The sequence below is a fragment of the Anguilla rostrata genome, chromosome 2 (genome assembly GCF_018555375.3).
Source record: "Anguilla rostrata isolate EN2019 chromosome 2, ASM1855537v3, whole genome shotgun sequence".
NCBI classification, from domain to species: Eukaryota; Metazoa; Chordata; class Actinopteri; order Anguilliformes; family Anguillidae; genus Anguilla; species Anguilla rostrata.
Window position 1 is genome coordinate 7446126 of NC_057934.1, and position 24514 is coordinate 7470639.

General features: G+C 44.9%; 1 protein-coding gene across 3 annotated transcripts; it reads left to right on the plus strand.

The window, feature by feature from the left end:
- Positions 1 to 707: 707 nt before the first annotated feature.
- tsnax (translin-associated factor X) lies at positions 708 to 12770 on the plus strand. Of its 3 annotated transcripts, none has more exons than XM_064317324.1 (6): positions 708 to 770; positions 1654 to 1758; positions 2007 to 2121; positions 3235 to 3365; positions 9947 to 10068; positions 11571 to 12770. In XM_064317324.1, exons 2-6 carry the CDS (start codon positions 1704 to 1706, stop codon positions 11946 to 11948), a joined length of 801 nt encoding a protein of 266 aa, XP_064173394.1. In that variant the 5' UTR covers positions 708 to 770; positions 1654 to 1703; the 3' UTR covers positions 11949 to 12770. The 3 variants fall into 3 exon arrangements, with proteins under 3 accessions (XP_064173394.1, XP_064173376.1, XP_064173386.1); XM_064317306.1 differs by having other exon boundaries at positions 722 to 1023; XM_064317316.1 differs by lacking the exon at positions 708 to 770 and adding an exon at positions 1038 to 1167.
- Positions 12771 to 24514: the final 11744 nt, after the last annotated feature.

Below are 24514 nucleotides of genomic sequence, written 5' to 3' on the forward strand. Positions count from 1 at the left end.
AGACAGAAAACTCATCACTTCATGGAGTTTATTTATATATATATATTTTTTAATCCAAGACTCTGCAGGAGGTTTAAACCTAGCACTTGTCCAGACTCTGTTTTTTTATTTTATTTAAAAAGTGCTAAGTATATTTGCTTTTATGACAGTAGATGAATGACTGTCCAGGTATTTTTCGATTACCAAGTACTGCTAATAAACTAATTTGCAACTACATTACTGGTAGTTGGTAAACACTCTTATCCAAAGCAATTTACACAATATTTTAATTTTTTGGTCACATAGTATCCATCTATAAGGTAGGATATGTACTGAAACAGTTTACACATGTTGTTCAAAGGAGCAACAACAATTACCAACCTGGGAATCAAACCAGCAACCTTTAGTTTATAGGCCCAGTTCCTTACACATTATGCTGCTCTATAACATACCAAAAAGCAAAGAAAAAATTTGGTATATTTGGAAAACACAGGTTTACATTTAACAACGTGCCTCGGAATACACGCTACGCAATTGGATGCCTTATATTATTATGGTGGAAATTGTAGAGACAAACAAGTGACGTCTCTACAGACGTGACAGCTTTACGTATTGAAATATAAATGCAATCGCCAGCGGGTTCATTTTGCATTTGCGTTCAGGGTTTAATAATAATAATCTGACTACCCTACAATTTTAACTACATTTCCCGAAATGCAGCTGGTGAACGTGTACGTAATTTGTAGAGCGCAAGGCTGCGAGCACGGAAAGACCCCATAATTAGCGAATAGGTATCTAGCCCGCTAACTTACATATTATTAAATATTGCATACTTTTATCAGTATCTTAACCTAGCTCTATAGTTACCTTAGTATTAGCTAAATCGTATTCCCAACGTTAGTCGATTTTCAGCAAAGATGTCCCGAGTGCGTTTGTAAATTTAAACAATCCTTGCGAGGCAATCTGATCAGTGCGTGTTTAGTATTTGTTGGTTGCTAACGTTAGCGTGTAGCTGCTATATTTAAGGCATGAGTAAAAAAGACGGTAAGTTAGCTTTCTGTTTTAGTGACTATGACATCTAACGCAGCAACTATCCCACGGTCCTATGTTAGCTAGACACTAGCCTGACGGTCTCTAGCACCATAGCACATGTTAGTTTGCCTAATATCAACACATGGCTAATGCTGGGTAGGTAGAGTTTTTTTTTTGTCGTTTTAATGGTTCTGGTTTTCTCTAGTGAGTCTATTCAAGAATCACAGAAGCATATACGATAAATAAATAAAAACAACTGGAATGCCTACGTTTCCATTCTGCCTATCTACACAATCCTGATTATATATTCATTTTTGAGTGCTTATTTGTGCCTACCTGAATAGCGAATTTGACATTTTCTTTTTTGCCTTCTCTTTGTTCTGCCGTTATAACAGCCCAGCTCCTGTCCCCTTTGGCTGAGCTGCAGTGTAGTATAATGGTTAGAATTACAACTGTGCTTGTAATTCTAAGGTTGCAGGTTTGAGTCCTGGGCACTGATCTTTAGCACCTGAATAGCTTTGCTAAATGTAAAAATAGATACTAGCTAAAAGAAAAAAAGTTGTGTAGGATGCTATGGATAAAATAACTCAGCGAAATTGTTGTTGTTGCAATTGCTTATAATTGTTTCTGTGCCTGTATAAGGTGAAGGATGTCCCCGGAATCGCAAACAGGATAACGCTCAGGCCCTCAGGATGGGAGACCCCGCCAGTGATGTCAGCTCTTCGCCAGTGTTATCTGCATTCAAAAGTAAAGTAAAAAAAAAATAAAATAAAATGATCAAAGCTTACTATATGACTGAGATTCACTAATGCTGTAAGATCTGAGATGATAATGCCAACATATATTTGCAAAGTTTCAAGAGAAACTACATTTTGTGCATATATCCCAAATTGCTGATACCCTTGGATTGATATTTAAACAATTATGATGTTAATGTTACATCCAGTGTAGGCTCCGAATTAGGTTAGAGCTAAATGTGATATTTCTTTGTGCAGCATTTCAACTGGAGCTTGACTGCAAGCATGACAAGTACGAACGGCTGGTTAAACTAAGTCGTGACATCACCATTGAAAGCAAGAGGACCATCTTCCTCCTTCACCGAGTCACAAGGTTTGTCTGTAAGCGAGTGCATGTTGAATAACGAGCTGTCATGAATATGTATTATTCAGACCTGGCACCTGGGTCAAATATGTATATATATATATTTTTGGATTCAAATACTTTTCTGTGCTCTGTTGATCTTGCCTGGTGTAACAGCCTGCCAATGTGACCAGCAGGCAGGGTTTGCACTTTCTGAGAGTATTACATTGGTTCCAGTACACCAGACAAGATCAGTGAAGCGTAGAAAAGTATTTGAATCCAAAAAAATACGTGTTTGACTCAGGCCTGGCATTATTACAGTTATACGTGCGCCCCACAACAAATGAATCATGAAATCGTTTTTAGATTTTTTGGCGACGAACATGTTGATAGCAGTTTTCCTGTGTTTCTGGGCATTAAATAATAAACGGTTACATTACATTACATTACATTACAGGCATTTAGCAGACGCTCTTATCCAGAGCGACTTACACAACTTTTACATAGCATTTTACATTGTATCCATTTATACAGCTGGATATATACTGAAGCAATTTCGGTTAAGTACCTTGCTCAAGGGTACAACGGCAGTGTCCTACCCGGGAATCGAACCTGCGACCTTTCGGTTACAAGTCTAGTTCCCTACCCACTGTGCTACACTCCGTCCTGCACGGTTAAATAATGTTAAAATAATACTGTTATTGCTGTTATGACATTATTACACTTAAGGGCACATTGATGATACAGTGATTAAGTGGAAAAGGCGATTAATAAGCCCTTATAAAATCCTGAAGTCAAAAGCAATGTACCCACTTCTATTTGATTTGCATTGTACCAGAGTCATTTTGCTGTATGTTCATCATCATAAAAAACAGAGACTAACCAATGTCCCAAAGAAACATGATAAAAAATTTTACATTCCCACAAAATCTATAAAAAGTTAAGTGCAGTTCCAACAATTTGGAAAATATAGGGGCTTCGGTGTGACTTGGCATCTTTTCGCATACATTATAAACAGTTGTTAAGATTTAACCTGAGATTTCCTTGCCTCCAGACAGTTTGGGTGTGGAACCGAATGCAGTTTTCCTGCACCTCTTTCACGTTCCTCTCCTTTGTCTGTCTCTCTGGTCTGTCGACCTCCAGTGTCCCCAATGTGGAGGAGGTGCTGTCGGAGGCCGAGTCCAAGCTGGACGGGGTGAGGCTGAAGATCAGCCAGATAGCCGAGGAGCTGAGGGGAGAGGACCTGTTCCAGTTCCACAGGGCTTTCACTCCTGGTCAGTCCCCACAATCACCTGTTTCTGCAAGGCACATACTCCTGGTTCGTCCTCACAATCACCTGTTTCTGCAAGGCACACACTCCATAGTCAGTCCCCACAACTATCTATGTTTCTGCAAGGCACACACTCCATAGTCAGTCCCCACAACTATCTATGTTTCTGCGAGGCACACACTCATAGTCAGTCCTCACAATCACCTGTTTCTGCAAGGCACTCACTCCTGGTCAGTCCCACAACATCAGTTCTGCAAGGCACACCTCATAGTCTCTCACAACACTAGTTTTGCAGCACACACTCCATAGTCAGTCCCCACAACTATCTATGTTTCTGCAAGGCACACACTCATAGTCAGTCCTCACAATCACCTGTTTCTGCAAGGCACACACTCCTCGTCAGTCCTCAAATGTCTGTTTACACAAGGCGCACACTCCTAGTTATTCCTCAGAAACAACTGTTTCCAAATGGCATACAGTATCAGTCAGTCCTTACAATCAGGCCTGTTTCTACAAGATGTACACTCCTGGCATGTCCTGATTGATTGATTGATTGATTGATTGAAATTATTTATTGATCATTAAAATACAAGAGGCCCCCCTAGCCAGAGATGCCCCAGATACAAACATCTCTGATTTCACAAGGTGTACATTCCTGGTTACTGCTCTTATTCTGGAGGGCTGCAGGTTTTTTGGTCTCCTTTCGATCAGCTGTCAATTTAGGCCTTGGACCCAAGTTATCTATAAGTCTATAGCCAACCTGGAGCTAAATTTTAAGCACTAAAACATACCTAAAGCCACACTTTGTGGCCCGGAGTAGACTGGATTGACACCGCTGACCTAAGGGTTCCTTCATAAAATGTTATGTGCTTTCAGAAACGGAAGCTGCACATTGACGTATTGTTAAGCAAGCGCTAATCGCTTGGAATAGAAAAGGAGAAGAAATATTGCATTTATTTGGAGACTCTTCCCCATTTCTTCATTTGATGTTTTCATCTGAGTGTTTTGCCAGAGAACTTGGTGTCCTTCACGAAAGAGGAAGCTGAATATTTGACATTAGAGCGCTATTAACTGAATTTATGATGAACGTCTTTGTTGTTACGCTTTATCTTCACAGAGCAAACATTCGTTGTTAATCTGAAATTTTGGAGACATTGTCAATAAAAAAATAAATATCTGTGGATACTGGAAATGCAGCAGAGAGACAAGCTTTTTAAACTCCTCCTTGGGTTACCATGGCAGCCTGGGAGAAAGAAAAACAACAAAGCTTCGATTGCATCAGTGAAGTGTGATGCCAGATCTTAGTTATGGTGTAAAATCAGTGTTTCATTTCAAAGGTCTGTCTCTTCATGTCATTGAGGCCTTTCCTTCCTTTGTATTTATCGATTTTTTGAATGTACCATGATGGGTATTTCTCCACAAATTAACAGAATTTCAGTTAATTTCTTAAATTTGCATGGATTTGACCTCAACCATGTTTTATAGTACATTGAACAGCACATCATTTACTCTTAAAGTAGTAAAATAGTTAACCACACTCTTCCCTTTTTTTTTTTACATTTTTTTTTTTTTTTTAGAAAGAGCCATAAAGGGTGGTTGTTTTTAACCATTTTGACAGATATTTATCACCCTTTGAAGTTATTTTTAAGATAATGGTCACCAAGGATTTGCTTGTGTGGACGTGACTTCTGTCCATTCCCACCATTTGAAGTATTTTTTTTTCTTCGTTTTTTTTTTTTTGCAAATTTATTAAATTGCGCAGCAAACTCTCGACGCTGCAGTGACTGTCTCCGAGGCTGACATTAAACAGCCCGTTCCCAGTGATGTTTTTTTTTGTTTTGGATCAGGGGCCTATTAAAGATATCGCCGCTAGATTTGGACATAATTGCCACTGATACGGGTAGTCCGCGGCGCTTTTGATAGCTGGGGCAGTCGGAATTGCGGCTGGCCCTCCCCAGCTGGGCCAGCTGTCTGGTCTGGTCTGGTCTGCTGGGTACGTGCGCCTGAGAAAGTGCACGCCTCACCAGATCCAAAAGCAATCAGACACTGCCCTAATTTCTTTGATTGGTGTAAATTGCGTTATTTATTTATTTATTTTTTGCACGTTTCCTTACAGACACCATGTGAGCAAACGTGTGTGAACAATTCAGCATTGCAGATGTATGTGTATGTGTGTGTGCCCATTTCCTATTTTGATGAAGCTGGTTCTCAGTTGCATGAAGAAGTTAGTGTGGTTTGGCACTGTTGCATGCGTCTACGCGCGCACACACACACACACACACACACACACACACCCCTCCCCCAATAACACCAATTAGGCATTACCCTGCTGAGCTGGCGGCCACAGTCAGCACTGGCGCGATCAGGACTGGGATCAGATTCGTCTGGGCGTGGCTGCCCTGAAAGGGCACCATGGCTGCATGTGTCACTCCACAACCCTTAGATTTGCCCCTTTCCTTGATGCTGATGGTTCACAGTAAAATGTTGAGTGTTAAATAAATTCTGTATATATTTGCTCTGAATGCATTTGACCCCTTGTTGGACTAATTAAGGAAACTCTTTTATTTAAGCCTTGAATCAATGCTGAAAAATGTGCTGTCGAGTCAGCTTGTGTTAGTTACTGAGTCGATGAGATGACTGGCATGCCCAGTGCATTAGCGATGCGTCTTTTTACCTGCCTCTCTATGGCCGAACGAAAAACCGATCTCTCCGTTCTGCACAGAGATGCTTTTGTCTTTGGTGAAACCCGCAGCGTTGGCTTTGCCTCGGTTGCAGGAAACGTAAACCTTAGCCTCTAATTGCGCACGCGGTTGTGGCTAGCCTCGGCTGGCACGCGCTGCTTCACGCTCGACTCGGCTCAGGTACGCAAACAAAAACGAATATGCGCTTGGGTAGTGCTGATCCTACAGGAAATAAATCCGTGTTATTAAACGAAGGAAATGCTGACTCACTGACCAAACGCACCACTGTTGAGATATATTTACCTCAAGGCATTCTTGAAAAGATACGACCGTGTAATCTGCAGTAATTTTACAACTGTGTGATGGTGGTGGGCAGGGTCGAAATGGCGGCTGCAGTCGGCGTCAAATGAACAAATTTTGTTCCAGATGTCATCGTTGATTGGCCGTCGTTTGGCCGAACTTATGTCTTAATACTGGGGTGGAAATCAAACCCCTGAAATAAAGCAGGCATGCTCTGAATTTTAAAGGTCTTTATATAGAAATACTGAAAGATTTGGGCTTTAAATTAGCACTGGTTTTACACTGAGCGTTGTGTTACCGACTGGCACTGGTTCTAATTCCTGAACCGTGGGCATTTGGCGTCTAAGCATGTCAGAGATTAGAACAGTGCGAGTTTGCCTAGCGCTTTCAAGCGGTGGCGTGCACACACTAGCACTCGGGAAGTCCAGAGGGGGCTGGTTTTTATTTTCATTTTAAAATCGCCATAAAGAGAGTTCAGACCCACAAAACCCAGTTGAGGTGATTAAACTGTGAATCGACAGCAGCAATTGCGGTCAGCCAAGTGGGAGATTAACGGTGAAAAACCTGCGCTCTGTGTCCGTTTATGGCTCCCGCGTGGCTGCAAATGTAAAAACATCAACGGTAGATTTAAAACGCCCGTATTTACCGCGTGCAGCAAAACGATGTCGTTAAAAGGGTTTTGCGTTGTGAGTGAGTGGTGATGGGGGTTGGGTTGGGGGAAACAGTCACCCCCCCTCCCATATAAACTACGAAGCCTACTATTCTCTCACCTCTCTGATGTATTGTCTCGCGAAGAATAGGCCAGTTGACCTGAACGTTTCAAACGCGCGCACAGCGCTCGCTTATCAGATTCCAGCCGCATGAATTCCTGCCTCTGCCGCGTCGCCCGCCATCTCTCCGGTTGTCCTCGGCTGTCGCCAGCGTATCATTGAGGATATTAATAATCTAATCGCTCAGGAATTTTGCCTTCCGGCGTGCTTCGTTTACATGAAAAAAGCAGGGATTTTGAACGGGTTTTTTTTGGCTGGAGTTTGGTATTTTTGGCTGGCTTCCACCAGTTTTTTTTTCTTCAACCCCAAATCTGTTTATTGTGAGGGAAGTCAGGTGTGCTGTCGTTTTTTTCCCCCATACGTTCTGGAGTGCCCTTAGTCGTTTTAGATCAATATCATGGCTTTCAGGCATGCGTTTTGCCTCGTAGTGAACCTGGAGTTTACGGTCATCACGTATTTTGAAAACAGGATGTCCTAATTTCCTGTTAGCTCATAGGCTACATTACATTACATTATAGGCATTTAGCAGACGCTCTTATCCAGAGCGACGTACAACAAGTGCATAGGTTTCATGATGTAGAGGCGCAAAAGAAACACTAGAGTGAAGTAAGGATCGTAGTGCCAGAAGTGACCACATCGATCAGGACTCCAACCCTGTAGAGTAAGCTTGTTCAGCAAGCAAGAATCCTACCAAGTACAAACTAGCACTGGAATCACACCTAATCATACAAAAACAATCCTGCCAGATACACTAACATAATCAAATTATCCTAGCTAGATACAGTGAGCTGAACTATAGGCTAGAGAGGGGTGGGGCGAGGTGCAGCCTGAAGAGATGAGTCTTCAGTCTGCGTTTGAAAGTGGTGAGATTCTCTGCTGTTCTGACCGTCACGGGGAGGTCATTCCACCAGCGAGGGGCCAGGACAGACAGCAGACGGGAGCGGGAAGTGCAGACGCGAAGAGGGGGAGGTGCCAAGCGTCCAGAGGTGACCCACAATGCAGTGCTGACACTTTGCGCTTTCACTCACTATGGAATTGATTGGCTTGGCTCAAAGGTCAACGGTGAATTTTGCTAGCGTTGTGAATGTTGGCTGGTCTGAGCCTCCCCAGCTAGGTCTCGATATTAGCGCCTGATTCGCTGAATCGCTTCTGACTCTGACGGGATTATCCCAGTGAGTTTCCCGGGACGGTGGGAATTCCAGGCCTGTTGCCACAAAGCCCACCCCGCCAATGGGAGAGCGAAGGTTTGTGTCCTCCAGTCACACAGTCTCACTCCATTTTTTCTCATCATCTGATAAGACTGTAAGTATGAGGCAACGTGTATTAGGAAATGTACTGGAATGGGGGGGAGGGGAGGGCGCAACCATCCTGAGACAAGACAAGACACACTTCTCTGAAGAAAGTTAAGAGTGCAGTGGTTACTGTCAGTAAAAAATATAATACATATTAAAATCCTCATTTGGCCATTGTGCAGCCATCACCAGAATCAATCAAACAATGGGAAATGGGATGCACACACAGACACATGTGGACGTGTACACACACACACCCACCCACCCACGAATGCTCACACGCTCTCTGTCCTCTTTCTGTGAATGTAACTGGATCACCCGATACACTCCCAGATTCTTTGGAAATCTTCTGTGAATAATAGTCTGACACCATTTTGATTTTAAACGTTTGCTTTGTAATGGGATTGGTTGATTGTTATCACCCCCCCCCCACCTCCGCAGCAATGGAAACTCCCCACCTTCCCTCCACCAGCACTGTAACCCCCCCCCCCCCCCCCCCAGTTATCCATAAAAAAAAAAAAAAGCCATGTGCTGCGCTGTGACCACCAGACCGCTAAGTGACGTACAGTCAGGCGCGTCCTGCGTTGGCGGTTGGCTGTAACGGTCACTGCCAGACAGACGGGGGGGGGGGGGAGGCTCCTCCCATTTGCGCGGGTTGATAAGGCTATCGCCCTTCCTGTAACGGGGGCCCCCGGCTGATAGGCCGAAGCCGTAGCGCCCCGGCGACCGATAACGGGCTGGGGATTTACGGGGAGAGGCGCGCGCGAGAGTGCCGTGGAAACGGAATGGTGCGGCGAAAGATGTCGCACTTTAATGGGGGGCGGGGGCGGGAGGGGAGGGGAGGGGAGGGGCGGGGGTTGTTTATCTACGTTACGTGCTGGACTGTGCCCCGAGTTTCAGATAACGCTTCCTTTGATGCCAACGCTAATTGCCTCTTGGAAAAATAACCTGAAGCAAAAACTCTTCCGTGTGGCGATTGTTAGTTGGCTGTTGACCGAAAAGCCTGTAAATAAATATTTGGGTCTTTTTTCGTCCCCGCTTGGCACTTAGTGATTCAGAGATCGCTCTGCCGCTGAAATTGTTATGGACCAAGGGTGCCGTGCGTAACCTGAAAGGAAAGATTCATTGCGCTTGGTTCAGTCTATATCAGTGGTAACCAACCGTATACCTGGAGATCTACCATTCTGTAGGTTTTCACTCCAACCCTAACGAAGCACACATCATTCAACAGCTAGAGATCTTGTTGAGCTGCTGATTAGTGGAGTTAGGTGTGCCAAATTAATATTGAAATGAAAATCACCGGATGGTAGATCTCCTGGAGCAGGGTTGGTTACCACTGGTCTACACATTGTTTCTTTGGTTTATTTTATGGTAGCACCTCATCTTCAAAGGGCCGTGTGTATGTGTGTGTGTGTGTGTGCAAGCAAGGGAAGCTCATTTTCACTGGCCATTGCATATATGTATATATGTGTGTGTTTGTGTGTTTTGAGGACGATTATCCTCACACAGCTGTGTGTGTGCGTGTGTGTGTGTGTGTTTCAGGGATCCAGGAGTACGTGGAGGCAGTCTCCTTCCAGCATTTCATCAGGAATCGCAGCCTGATCACCCTGGAGGAGGTTAACAGCAAGCTGGTGTTTCTCAAAGAGGACAGGACCGAAGCCAGGGTACGGTCTCTCGATGTCTGAGTAATGGAACATCAGTGGGAATGTGGTGAAACCTTACATCATCTTACGCTTTGTTTTCTTCCCAGAACACTGTTGCTCATAGTTGATTTACACAGGAATTATGATCTGCTAGTGATGTTGACTGAATAATGGCTTACATCGGATTAACCGTTCGAAGAGTGGGTTTTTTTGGAATGTTTTTTCAAAATTCTAAGCCAGTGTTCTTGAACTCCACTGCTTTCAGTCACCAGCAGTGATTGTGACATCAGCATTAGGACATTCAGTTAAGAACACTCTGATCCCATATTTGTGATCTTACTCCTTGCAACATCGACCTTCTCTGAGTGTCTCAGTGACCACAGGGATGTTAGTTCAGTGTTTAGCTTAGAGCAGGACACCACCTCAACAGCTTGCTTGTGCGAGAACTTGCTTGAGAACTTGAAGTGGTTTGTGTTTGCCAGCACTCTCACCAGGGTTATCTGATTGGTCAGGATCCATCCCCTGTGTCTTCATCCCTTTTAAGGGAGAGATAAAGGTCGGCCAGCGTATTGCTGCAAATTGAGAGGATGGCCTGGATAGAACCGCTTCCCCAGGCCAAGACAAGCCTTTTTTTAGAACGGGGTCAGTGCGGGGACTTTATCTGATGGGTCAGTCCTCTCCTGTCTGCAGTCTGTTTTTAGAAACAGTCTCTACGTGTTGCCATCGCGCATCGAGATGGCGGGATAACGGATCTGTTTTTTTCTTCTTTCCTTCCTTCCTTCTTTCTTTCTTCTCATCCGATTCCTTCTCCTGACGGCGTTTGTTGTGTCCAGAGATGTTTCCGGAAATCGGTCTGTCTAGCCCGGAGCTGGCGGTCGAGCGATCGATACGGCATTGCTGTGCCTTTGACATTTTTCTAGAACAAAACGCTTGTGAAATGGATGCTGTGAGCTGCTCTGGACACTGCATACCGATGCCTGCCATCTTAATAAACTCTGCAGCGGAACTCTGTGGCGCTTGGGTACCTTAGCAACCGCTAGGTCGTCATAACAACCCTAAAATGGAATCGTTCCTTTCTTGTTCCGGAGCCAGTCGTATCCCTGGGTTTTATCCGAATCCAGTTCCAGCAGCTATCGTGCTCTCGAAAGAATGAAGGCAACTAAATAACACCCCCCCCCCCCCCGGCATTGAGCGTTTAGAGATGTGACCAGCGCTCCTGGTCGCTCTTTTTCTTTTTCACTGTATCCATGTCTAATATAATCTAATATAAAGACTTTGTCTGCTAACTCAGCTTCATGAACTTTTAAATGGACTTATCCTGACTTGCAGTGGTACGCGAGTTCTCTTGCACTGCGATATTATTACTTAAAACTAACGTTGGCACGTCAACCTTTGGGAACATCGTATGGCACAAGGCACGAGTACTTCTGTTACTGTTTTCTCTTGTATTCATTCATTTTATTTCAGATGTGCGTTTGAACCCAGCCTGGTGACTAGGTAACTGTCTCCCCTGTGCTTCTCAGGACTCCTCCGCCGTCCAGCAGGGGGCGCCGGGAGCGCTGGTCTTCCAGGTGACGCCCACGGACTACCTGCTGGGCGTGGCCGACCTGACGGGGGAGCTGATGCGCATGTGCATCAACAGCGTGGGCAACGGCGACATGGACACGCCCTTCCAGCTGGGGCAGTTCCTGCGGGAGATCCACGACGGCTTCTCCTACATCGGCAACACGGGCCCCTACGAGGTCTCCAAGAAGCTGTACACGCTCAAGCAGAGCCTGGCCAAGGTTGAGGACGCCTGCTACACGCTGCGCGTGCGCGGCTCCGAGATCCCCCGCCACATGCTGGCCGACGTCTTCACCAGCAGGGCGGCGCTCATCGACACCGAAGACGGCGTGGCCTAACGCGACCCGCGCCCGCGCCCGCTCCCCCCCCACCACTTCGTGGCTGAGTTTTCGCGGTTCGCGTCCCCGTTTGGAGGGGCATCAGTTTTCCCTCTTCACCGTTAACCTTGGGTTGTGATTTTTTTTTCGTGTCTGATTTATCAGGAAATACAGATTTTTTTTTTTAAGACCCTAAATGTGTCTGGGCCCACTTGTATTTGCCCTTTTCACTGAATATTCTCACTTGTTATCAGCGGTTTGTGTGTGTGTGTGTGCGTGTGTGTGTGTGTGTGTGCGTGCACGTGTGTGTAATCCAAGTCCTGTTCTTGTGGTTTCGATCTTCAGGTTTTGAAAGTCGGTATTTCCTGATCGATCGAGTGAAATCACATCCCTGCTTAATGCGTGCTGAGCGGAAGGCTTCTCGTTGCGTTAGTGTGTTCCGTCCTTCGGACATGCTCAGTTCCTGATAAAAACACACAACTTCTGAATGGTTACTATTATTATTATTATTTCCTTTCCGTACCTGTCTCCGATGATGCTGAGGGTTATGAATTCCAGGCGGTTCTTTCACCACAGATGGCTTTGTTAAACCCCAAAATGGGCGGAGCTAGTAAATTCAGCCGATTACTCAAAGCCAGTATAAACCAATCGAAAAGCTGCGCTCCTTGGCGAAATGTTTGGATCGATTCCCATCTGTAGCGAGTCGCTGGATAACACTCGACGCTGTGGCTCTTCCTGTTTTTACGCTTTGAGAAACCTTTCTGTCTTATCGCTCCTTTTTTATGTAGGCCCATATCATTTGAACCTGCGGGAGAATTTAAATAAAATATCTGTTTGTTAAAAGCAGGGTGTCCTGTTTTTTTTTTTTTCCCCCTCCAGCCGCCTTGTCATGCCCGTCACCTGATGCAGGTGATCATGTGGCCCTGGCTCCAGACCTGAGTCCGCGCCGCATTCAGAATACATTTTAACCCTTTAGGTACTGGTAGGAATTTACAGAACACTGCTGCCGCTCCTGCTACAGGTCATTTTCAGTGTTACTAACTAAAGTTGTTTAATCCCATCAAAGAAAGAGAAGAGAGGTTATTAGTGTGAAAATGAATGTGCGTTTAAAAGTACTCTAGTCCACAGGAATTTTTACTGGTGTCTAAAGGGTTAAAGTATGACAAGTAAGGTCTTTTGACATGTAGAATTATACGCATACAAAAACGATGCATTTGCTTTGCAGGTATATTTGGTGCCTAAAGGGCTGAAGTATTTGCAGTAATTGCCAGACCCCCTCCCACCCCCCAAGCCCGACTCAACGGCTGGTTTTTAGGAGTCGGGTGGTGTCATCTCCCGCTGCTCCCTGCGCCACCCTGCTCTGTCGCATTCCGGAACCTTCTCCTGCACCACGCGCTGTTCTGCTTTGGAATGAAAACAAACCGCGAGAGAATTCCTAAAAAAAAAAAAACGTACCGGGCCATTCTTACTTATCACACCCCCCCCCCCCCCCGGAACTTCAATGTCAATGGCCTCATCTCTTCATCATTGTGTCTGCAGTACAGATTCCCGTGACCGTTAGACTGAAAGCACTCGGCTCCCTTCTTAGAGGGCCCGTGGTCTATCTCAGTTCATTGTTTTGAATTTAATCATTTATTTCACACCCTAAAGAAAGGAAGGGGGTTTTCCATGCATGTTCATGATTTATTAATAACACGTCGTTAACTGGACCAGGGGAAGTCGCAGTAGGCAACTGAATTCTTCCCGCTGAACGGACACGTTCGTTTGCCCGGAACGGGCTTCAAAACGCAGCTGGAATTCAGATTCTGCAGATTGTGCACTTGCCAGGAATTTGGCAGCGAACGTGTTGCCGGAGGTTCTCTGCGCTTGTTTATAAATGATAATCTTTTGTGTAATGCGAAAGCCGTAATCTTCGCCACGTTTTCCTTTCATGAACCAGGTCCACAAACGGAGGATTCTGTGGAGATGACTGTTTGTCTGCTGACTTTGAATGAAGACGATGATTATCCTTATCCTTTATGATTGGGTGCAGTGTAAACTTCAGCCCGGAGAACAAGAATGGGCACATGCCACCCTCCTTTTTTATTTTTATTTTGAGCGCTGCAATGTTGGAACCTGTTTATTTGACAGATTTGCTTTTTAAATGAACTATGTCATCTCCAGCGTACTGCATTACTGTAAATGTCCGTCAATCCTTACCCTACTAATGACAGTGAATTAGTACCTTTCAAGATGGGAAAAGAGATCCCATGCAGTACAAGTGCGATTAATTTTGAACTTGCTGTTGACAGTTAAGATGTTGCTCACAGATTATAATTAAAACACACGATGCCGTCGCCGTCGCCTTCTGAAATTCTTTAATCCTTGCCCCAGGAATAGAGGTGCTAATTTGAAACAGAATGGAGCTGTATGAAGCAGAAAAGTTTGCAATAGTGTCACCTCATGGCAAAAATGAATTATTGCATTATTGGGGAAAAAAACTAAGGATTAAAGCTCGTTTTGTCAGTTCAGATTTATTTTTTTCTCATAATATTTTGTTGTGTGGCACATTATGTGGTTTATTAACAGGTTTATGAAAACCAGTTATTAGATTTGAAGAAAATATGAACTAAATAAAAATACAGGACTTCTGTGTTTATGGATGGTAATTTGGCTCAAGTCATGATTCATGACATATGATTCAAAATCAAGAAGCCTCTCAAATAGACCAGTTACCTGGTGGTTCTGTATATAAATTCATAATTGCGCATTCTACTGAATGAAAAAGATTAACTTTCTATAGACGGCCTATTTATCTAATTAATTTCTTGTGCATGGTAATAATACCCAACTTTGATTTAGTTTAGTTGAATTAGTTTAGTTTTTGTGTGTGAAATTACTTGCAGGTCAAATTTTGATAACTTCTGGGCTGGTGTTATCCTATTTGGGTCTAACCAGTTTTGGCTTTAATGGCCTACAGGACCACCCTGTCAATAGCTACTGTGTTGCTGTACAGCTCTAACCACCATTGCGATGCCTCTGTTATTCCGCCTCTGATTTTCCCAGAGCAAGCTGTACAAACGCGCATCGAGCCGTGGCCCGAAAAAAAAACGGTCAGCGAGCTCGTTTCCCGGGAAGGTTTAAGTGTCTGTTGTTTTGGATCGAGAGGGCTGGCTTCGCAGAAGTGACCACCGCGTTCCGTTTTATCCGCCACACAAGAACCGAGCGTCCAAAAACAATTCACGGAACCGCGGTCACCGACAAAAGCCGTTTTTTCTTTTTTTTTCTCGGTTTTGCGGACCGTACTCTACGGCCCGTGAAAGACCGGAGTGTTCGGACGGGACCTTTGTGTACCCCCCGGGCTGAAATGAGAAATCCGGGTGGCGGCGGCGGTGGGGGAATTAATTAAGAGGAGCACAAAGATCCGCTTGTTTTAAAGCGCTTCGGAAAGCTTTGATTAACCCTCTTCAAAGAGAAAGGGAGAGAGAGAGTGGTCCCAGCCAGGCGGAAGAAATTCCCTCTGCTTTGCAAAGAAACTGGTGTAGGCTACCAACTGGAAAACAGTCATTCATGCATTGGCGACAGTGGAAAAATGCCATTCATAATTTTGCGCAGCAGCGCAAACAATGTTTTGCTGGGCAGTGGGGCCAGAAAGTGGAGCCAATGGGGACTTAAATAACCTTGATGACATGATTGGTTGCACAAGCCATCTCTGGAAAGAATCGCAAATACTGGCCACAATCAACAGTAGTGATGACATATGATAATAATGGATGCTAAAATGCCAGTTTTTTCAAAAAAAAAAAAAAAAATGGCACCACCAACTTTATCACATATTCAAAGTGGAATTTGGTTTGTTAAAACCCTAGGAAACACATTCTACCAAAGGGCCAACGTTTAGACTGACTACGGTTCAAGATTCACAAGACTAATGATGAAGGTGAAAAATTCCAGACAGACGATTTCTCAAAAATGCAGCTATAATACCTGCTCCTCCGGTGTAGTATTACCAAATTTTCACCACAGGAGGGCACTGCTGTGCTTAAGTAGTTTGTTTAAGTACCGCAGCGCAAGTGTGTTTATGGAACTGTAACTCAAAAACCCTGTTCTTGCGCCTCATTTTTAATGCGACGCATGCGTGATTTATTAATTTGATAACTGTAGTGCAAAAACAAAAAAATCAGATATGGATTGGATTTATTCAAATCCAGTGCCGTCATATTGTATTGTGTCTGGAGTTTTCCTCATCACATTGAACATTGTTTTTTATGTCTCCTTCATATCTCTATTGCGCCACATCCATGTATTTATTTGAATGTACACAGAGGGTAAATATTAGATCATAATGCAACTTTTTATTATATTACCAATTAATAACTGTAACCTATTTCGAAGTGCGTGGAATTTCCACTGCCATCTAGTGGTTAGCATTGGAACTGCAGGTCTTGACCCTGGCTCCAGTGAACCGCTGGAGCTCTGCGTCACTTGCGTCCGCGGAGTAATCACCGCCCTGGTCCCTTGGCCTCGTCACGCCGCTAAGAAAGATGTGCAGTCTGTCATAGGAGCCGTCTTCCCTTTCTTTTCTTTTTTTCTTTTTCCTCATAGGAGGAGGCAAACCCACTGTTCAGATACTGTGCTGTAATACATTGTGGTGAAATATATAGAAATTATATTTATGAAAAAATAAAAAAAGAGAATGTGTTGCAGTGTGCTCCATTTCTGTAAGGGTTCATTTGAAACTTGTCTAACCTAGGATCAGAGCCTGCAATTAGCAGGAATTTAGACAACTAACGTGTGATGTGAAGTCTGCGTTTTTCGCATTGGAGACATGAACTATGTACCGTTACCAGGTAAAATGGAAGCGTATCTTAGAAACAATGCACTCAGGGATGGCAGGTGTTGTTTTGCCTGTGGCTTTTAAGTTGCGTTTGCCATGAAGTCTGGGTGGTTTAAATATAAATGCATGTTTATTTTGCTTTCTGCATCTTGGTCTGACACCTGATAACGAGGTGAAATGTCACTTTTTTTTTCTCGCTCTTGTTTTGGTTCAGGGGACTGGGCTACGGGCTGTAACCTTGTTACCACACATTTGTCTTCGCTATTTATTTATTCTTGGAAACAAAGATTTGGATGTTCAAGTCACGTCAGACTACGAAGAAAGAAAAAGAAAGAAAGAAAGAAAATGGCTGCAGACTGAGATCCTTGCTGCTTTGCGTTCCTGCTCTCCAGGTTGTCTCTGCCAAATGCACCATCAGCATTTTTGGAATCTGAACAGGGATTTAAGAAACATATTGCATGCTGTCCTGAGGTACTGGCTTGAATTCTACTCCTCATTTTTTTGCTGCCAAGGATTATGAGGCCTTAGCCGTGATCTTCATATAACCCCAAACCTGCCCTCAGTCAGATCTTCACCTGTCCATCCCATAATCTGCAAAAATACGATTGTAAAATGTTTTCATGGGTCAGAGTATGCTGAGTTTGCTTCTGTTTTCGTCCCAAATGAAAGAGGCAAGCAGATTGTGTTAAGCAAAACAAGTATCCCGCCATCTTAGTATTTTGTAGTGTGACAAAGAATAATAGTAATATAATAATAATAATAATAATAATAATAAGCAGATTGCAAGTTTGTTCCACCTGAAACGCAGTTTGCGTGCCTCTTGAACGGTTCACACCTCTGTCACTTTGAGAGGCAGCCCCCACCTCCGCCATTTTGATTTATATTTTGTTTGTTTTTCCTTTTTGTCTGAGGTAACCAAGTGTTCTGTTTATGCTTTCGGTATGAAAGTAGGTCTAACTTAATTGTTGTGGCAAAGTAAAATTTGTTGGTGACATTTCGAAAAGGGAAATCTTACTTCCACTGGGAGGCCTCTCTTTTCCGCTTGACCTTTTTGAAATTGTGTGTGTGTGTGTTTGTGCGAGCGTGTGTGTGTGTGTGTGTGTGTGTATGTGTGCGTATGTGAGTCTGTGCGTATGTGTGTGTGTGTGTGTGTGCGAGCGTGTGTGTGTGTGTGTGTGTGTGTGCAAGCGTGTGTGTGATTGCTCGAGTGTGTGCGTATGTGCGTGTGCGTGTGTGTTTCGGTGTGTGTGTGTGTGTTTATTTGCGCGAGTGTGTGCGTATGTGCGTGTGTGTGTGTGTGTGTGTGTGTGTGTGTGTGTGTGCGTATGTGTGTGCGTATGTGAGTCTGTGCGTATGTGTGTGTGTGTGTGTGTGTGTGCGAGCGTGTGTGTGTGTGTGTGTGTGTGTGTGTTATCAGGTGAAGAGGACGCTGTTCTGACGTAGCCGTGACTCATTCCCCTGCAGAATCACAGAGAGCTCCGCTCTGGCCCTGCCGCTCTGGCCCTGCCGCTCTGGCCCTGCCGCTCTGGCTCTGCCGCTCTGGCCCTGCCGCTCTGGCTCTGCCGCTCTGGCTCTGCCGCTCTGGCTCTGCCGCTCTTCCCTGCTAACCGCCACCCGAGGGGCGACAGAAGAGAGCGTCACCGTCCCCATCAGCGAACGCTCGGCCCCTCGCTGTCAAGCACCACACTGTTTCACAAAAGCAAATCGCCCTTTGTAGAAGGTCAGTGGTCTTGTCTGATATTTGTTAAAGGTGAATCAAATTGGGCCGATGCAGTTTTATGATGTTCACATCACCGCTTCCTAAATACAGTGAGGGGGGGTGGGGGGTGAAAAATTATCACAGCATTAGCTACCTTTTACCTTGATTACAGAACAAAATAGGAGACTCTACCAATTTCAGAGTACACTGATAATGAACCATTAGAGGATCACCAACACTCATTGGTAAAGCCCACAATGATTTTGGAAGTGTTGCCGGAAAGTGTCCACCAATCACCAATGCCATTGGTCAAAGGGATTTCAGCAATGACAATGCTGTTACGAAGGGACTCCTTGAGTGTCACATGTGAACTGGACATTTTCCACGTGATAGGCTTTCTGCACATATGAATGACAAATGTCCACAATTGAGCAGTTTATCGCTTTCTTTTTTTCCCCAAGGAGACCTGTGAAAATAAATTGGTTTCTGTGATGTCACAGAGGTCTGACTCGGTGACTCTCATTGGAGGGCACGCCTGCTCTTTGGCGAGAAGAGCGCTTTCTCGTGGACAAACACTCCCCATCTCCGCTTTCTTCTGATGAAAAAAAAATATCAGGTCAACCTCCTCTCCTTTCCGGGTCCCTCTCACTCCCCGCTGCTATTTTTGTTTTTATTCATGTTTTTCTTGCTGAATTTTCTTTACCCCTCTTCTCCCCTTTCCCCCTTCTCCTGCAAATGAGATTGAACTCCTGCCTCCTCTCTTTTCACGCCTCGTCTTTTGAATTTTTCATATCGCTCCCGACTGCAAATTGATATTTATTGTGCGCTGGCCGATGCTCGGAGGGTAAAGGGTATCCTCCGTCTCTCTCTCCTTCCGCACGCGAGCGCAAATTTCTTCTTAATATTCTCAGCGGACGCGCGCGCGGCTCTTTCACCGCCACGCCCCTCCGCGAAAAACATTTAAACTCCGTTGTTTTATTCCGTTTCCCCCTTTGGTTCGCGCCCGCTCGCTCGCTCGCTGCAATTGTCAACCGCCTCGTTCGCCCCGCTTTAGAAACGGATGCGATTGTCTGCCGTGAAATTGGCGCCCATGGGTACCAAAGGTAATCAGCTCTTTCTTGATAAACACCTGTGTGCTGAACGGGGGGCCATGGTGTGCTGCACTTCAGTTAATTTTGCCGAATTATGCATACCCCCCTCCCCCCACCCCCCAGTTTAGAATGCCTCTGCTGTATTTGCTGGCTGGATAACGTGCCAGGCTGTAAGGCCCATTCACACACTGGAACAGTGCCTTGAGAGGATATCCCAGCAGCCTCTGTTTTTCTTGTCTTCGCGTGTTAATTGCTGCTTGCAGTAATGGGGGAAACCCTGCATCTTTGTTTTGAGGCAAATTGGGCCGGGACGTTCATCGTTTTCCCTCGACTTGAGTCCGAGCGATTGCGTAGACAGCAACGTGAATTCGGCGGAGACCACTGCCAGGCAGACCCACGGAACACTGGGGCTTAGAACACACGGCGCCATGGTTACAGGCACTGGGACTGAACTAACCAATCGCCGGTGGGGTGGAAGGTCGCGATGACAGTTTGAGTCGATGAGGGATAACGAGGCGCTGTGACGCAAGGCGATGTGCCACATCATGGCCGCCGCTGTTCAGTTACCCCTCAACATGCCGAGTGTCATTGCGGGTTAGCATCCAGATGCACCAATGGGGTCCACCGCTGATATCATGTGATTGCGTGATGTTTTTTTCCCCCACTGGAGGAATCGGCTCATACATAGCCTGTGCGTGTGAATGGTTTCCTGCTGTGGTCTATCCTGATCGCTAACTCAATGCTGATAGGCTGCATGTTCTTTAGGAACCAGAGTGTTGCAAGAAGGATCAGTCAGTTATATTTTCTGTAGGTTGTTCATTAATTTATTGCCACTATAGCAAGCAGGTTTCCATTGAAGTGAAGCTTGACTGGCGGGTTAATACCACGGAGCTCGTGACAAAAGCACATGTTACTAATATGTCTGATTCTGGGAGCTTTTCTTTCTCTCCTGAATACTTGACTTTTTCCACAAAGAATCTTGGATCTAGGAATTTCGGCTGACCGGAAAAGGTTCGGAAATAGATGGCAAAAAACTCTGATCCTGGATGGGCGCTCCTACTCTGAGACTCTTTATGAATGCGGGCTCTGATCCTGGATTAGTTTAACCCTTTAAGGTGCGAGATCACAAACATGTGATTAGAATGTTCTTAACCGAACATTCTAATGCTGATGTAACAATCACCACTGGTAACTGAGAGCAATGTTCTAGAACACTGACTTAGAATTCTAAAAAAACAAAAACATTCCAAAAAAAACCTACTATTCAAAAGAGGTTGACATTTTAGCTCATATTGGATGAGGTTAGAATTTGAACAGGGTGAAAGCTGATCTCAGAGCAGTGTTCCTGCTCTAAGAGATTTTGCCGAATTTGCGGCGTGCCAGTCTCCTCGAGAACCTCCGAACGTAATGGGGTGCAGCATGTGACCCCTGGGAGCCGAATAAAAAAAAAAAAACGAATAAACGAATCCGCCTCTCACCTCGAGCTTCATTTTCCACGCTAGCTGAAATCGTTATTTAGCGCTTCTCGACAGCAATCTGCGAAATGCCCGCGGGGCTATTCTCCTCCCGCCGAGTCATTATTAAAATCTTCATGCTCGTCATTAGAAGCACCAGACAGTGGCTGTAAATATTCATCTGAGCGCCATCTCCCCACCCCCTAAACACCCCACACCCTCCATACTCCACACCCCCCACCACCCTGAACTATTTCTGCAAATGAAATTGAAATGCTAACTGAAGTTCCCCCACCGAGCTTCCACTCGTGATCACGTACAAATGGAAGTCAAATCAGATCTTTAGGAAGGCAATCATCCTTGACCGATAACTACGAGATGGCAGCTTTTGAAAACTGCTATATTCCGTAGAGTTATCCGGGGGGTTTTGGGAAGGGCAAGCGACCTCATGAAATAAAAGGTGGGTGTGGCTACTTTATGTCATCAGTGTCACCGATTTATTATTCTGCTACGTTGTGGAGAGCAAAACCTTTCCATTGGTTCACATGCTGTGATTGACAGGTCATTGTAGCTCCATCCAGTAAATATTGAACTGATTCTTTCGTTCCATTTCCCTTCGTCTCTTGCATATATGTGCGTGCCATTGTTACCGCGTTGTTTACCCTGCCACAGGAACGGATGCAGTTGTCTGGCATGAAATTGGCGCTCGTGGGTATGAAAGGTAACGAGCTCCTTCTGATAAACACCTGTGCGCTGAATGGGCCATAGTGTGTGCATGTGCAGTTTCTGAAATCTCAGACTCCGATCTCTAGCTGTCAGGCTCTCCCATATTAAATCCTCCACATACCATTGAGTCCTGGGGCCTCATTTATACATGGTGCGCGTGCACAGAAAGCATGTGTACACCTCTTTTCCCACAGATTTGGGATTTAAAAAACGAACTTGATGTCAAAACATGCCTACCTTTATGCATGCTTACGCACATTGTGAAGACTGTGGGAATTGGCGACTCTGATAGCGAAGTCGTGAAATGTGGGTTACATGTCCTACAGACCCCCTACACTCAATTTCTTTTCACTTCATATGCACTTATTGTATGTGTCGCTTTGGATAAAAAATGTTTCCAAATAAATGTAATGTAATAATGCGTATCAAGGTACACAGCCTTTGGATGATCATATCCTTTCTCAGAGAAACATTCAGGTCTAAGTAGTTGCTGTTGTTTCGGTGTTAGCCTGAATGTCCATATTTAAATGGCCAGACTGTCCTAAAAATGATAGTATCGCCGGTTTGAGAGCTCGGTGTCCCTAACTAAGTGAGGTTGGTGTGTCAGTCCTGTGTCGCATGCCTGCATGCTGCAGTGAGTCGCATGCCTGCGTGCTGCAGTGAGTTGCATGCCTGCATGCTGCAGTGGGTCGCATGCCTGCATGCTGCAGTGGGTCGCATGTCCGTGTGCTGCAGTGTTGCATGCCTGCATGTGCGCTGCGGTGCTGCAGTGTTGTCTGCATGTCCAGGTGTTGCTTTTGGCATTTGGGTGCTGCAAGAGGCCTGTTGGTTCAGGCACAAGGTATTGCTTTTCACCCTAGCCATTCCCAGGAGACCCTACAGAGATATTATAACCCCCCACCCCACCCCCCCTGGCTGTGTGAGTTTCTGAAAATTGCCACTTTAGTTGTTAAGGGCCTCAGGCACAGTGTGTGTGTGTGTATATATATATATGTGTGTGTGTATTGGGGGGAGGTGTAGATATGGGACAGCAGAACGGGGCCCGGAGGAATGTGTGGGTGTGTGTGTTGGGGGGGGGGGGGGGTAATGATTCTGCAGAGAAAATGGTCCCATTGTTGTGGTGGGGTTCAGAGTCACACACATGTGCGTGAGGAAAGATCATACTGGAACTGTACCCTCCACGCACGCACACACAGACATGCATGCACAAGCACATGCTACACACGCATGCATGCACATGCACACACATGAACACACATGCTATCTCTATATGTGGTACAGAGAACAGCCCAGGGTAGAGGGCATGTTAGAGTGATTGTACGTTTCCACATTTTCTTCTCAAGCAACAAATGTACAAGTAACAGCCTGAATGACACTGGATTCATTGGGATCTCAGATCTCATCTTTTAATGTGAAGAACAATGCCTTTTTTCACAGGCAGGAGTGACACCATACATGTTTAAAATCATTTCAAGCATCTAAATTTCAGAATATTGGCCTTAGTTGCACCCATCATTGCTGAGAAAGGTTGACTTTTTTGAAACATTTTCCCTTAAAGGCATTTAATAATTGGTTCTATTTGTATTTTCTGTCCTACAAAATATATTATTTTGCTCATTGACAATGAAAGCGAGACATGCCCTCGGTGCATTTTTGATCCGAGAGTTTAGATGAAACCTCTTTCTAAAGCTCTTTGAAGTGAGAAATATTCCGTGGAGAGAGAGTTTCTTCTTTTAACGTTCCTTATTTGACCTAATTCAAAGGGAAAACATCTTAATGTGCATCTGACTAAAGGCTGAGCCTCTTGCAAGAACGGGAGCCGACAACGAATGCACAAAAGGCTAATGACTCTTACGCAAATCATCGGGACGCGAAACAAAAGCCCGCACCAGCACGTCTCGCGCCCGACGTTTTCCGTACGGGCTTCACAATATCAGCTGAGCCCCGACAATGATCCGTCATCAGCTTTTAATGCGGGGGAAAACCCCGGGAGCCGCTACGGTCGGGGAATGCCGCCTTCTCGAGACCGGCGGTTCTCTCCCCCCAGTCTGCCACCTGCGCGTGCGGCTCGTTGTAAGGTGACAGACAGATGCGTCGCCTCGCGCTCCGAACAGGGCGCCGGATATGACTGCACGTCCCATGCTATGTCTCCAGACATTCTCTAACAGAGAGGATATTCACCTCTCCCTGCGCACGGAGACAAGTGTTCCCCCATTCACCCCATCATAAGAACTGAAAACCATGCCAGCATAACTACACATAGGGAAGCATTTCACCGATAAATACAGCCTGTTCGGTCTAAGAAATCAATTTGCAAATATTGTAAAAAAAAAATTGCAAAACATTTTACCGTTGCAATTCTTATTATGGTTCAAAACAGCAATGAATTGAAGACTTGGGCAATTCTATGTAAATAAATATAGTGCATGTGAAAGGGACAACTGTAAACAAACAATAAACAAAAACAAAAAAAAAAAAACTATAGATTTTGCCACTACTAGTGAGAGGACACAAAACTTTGTTTACTTTGAATGATCCTTGGGTTTTTCAGACTGATTTCGTTCCTGGTAAGCTGCTCCGTGCAATAAAAACGACTTAAGGAAAACTATTGATGTGCTTTTTTGTTGGTGTGAAATTCACTTTTAGCCAACGTATGCACGGGTCCTTCTGTTTTGTTGAGTCATCTGCACCGAAAGCTGCAATACGTCTCACACTATTAAGGGCAAAACCATTGTTTGATGTGGTCATGTGCTTCAAAAATACAGAACAAATCTATCTTGCTTCTTGTATCGTGTACTTGA

What these genes read in the sequence shown, in the direction of transcription:
- tsnax (XM_064317306.1), top strand. An exon ending in AGTGTTATCTGCATTCAAAA is followed by an intron (nt 1,759 to 2,006) that starts GTAAAGTAAAAA and finishes TTCTTTGTGCAG; the next exon opens with CATTTCAACTGGAGCTTGAC. An exon ending in CTCCTTCACCGAGTCACAAG is followed by an intron (nt 2,122 to 3,234) that starts GTTTGTCTGTAA and finishes GTCGACCTCCAG; the next exon opens with TGTCCCCAATGTGGAGGAGG.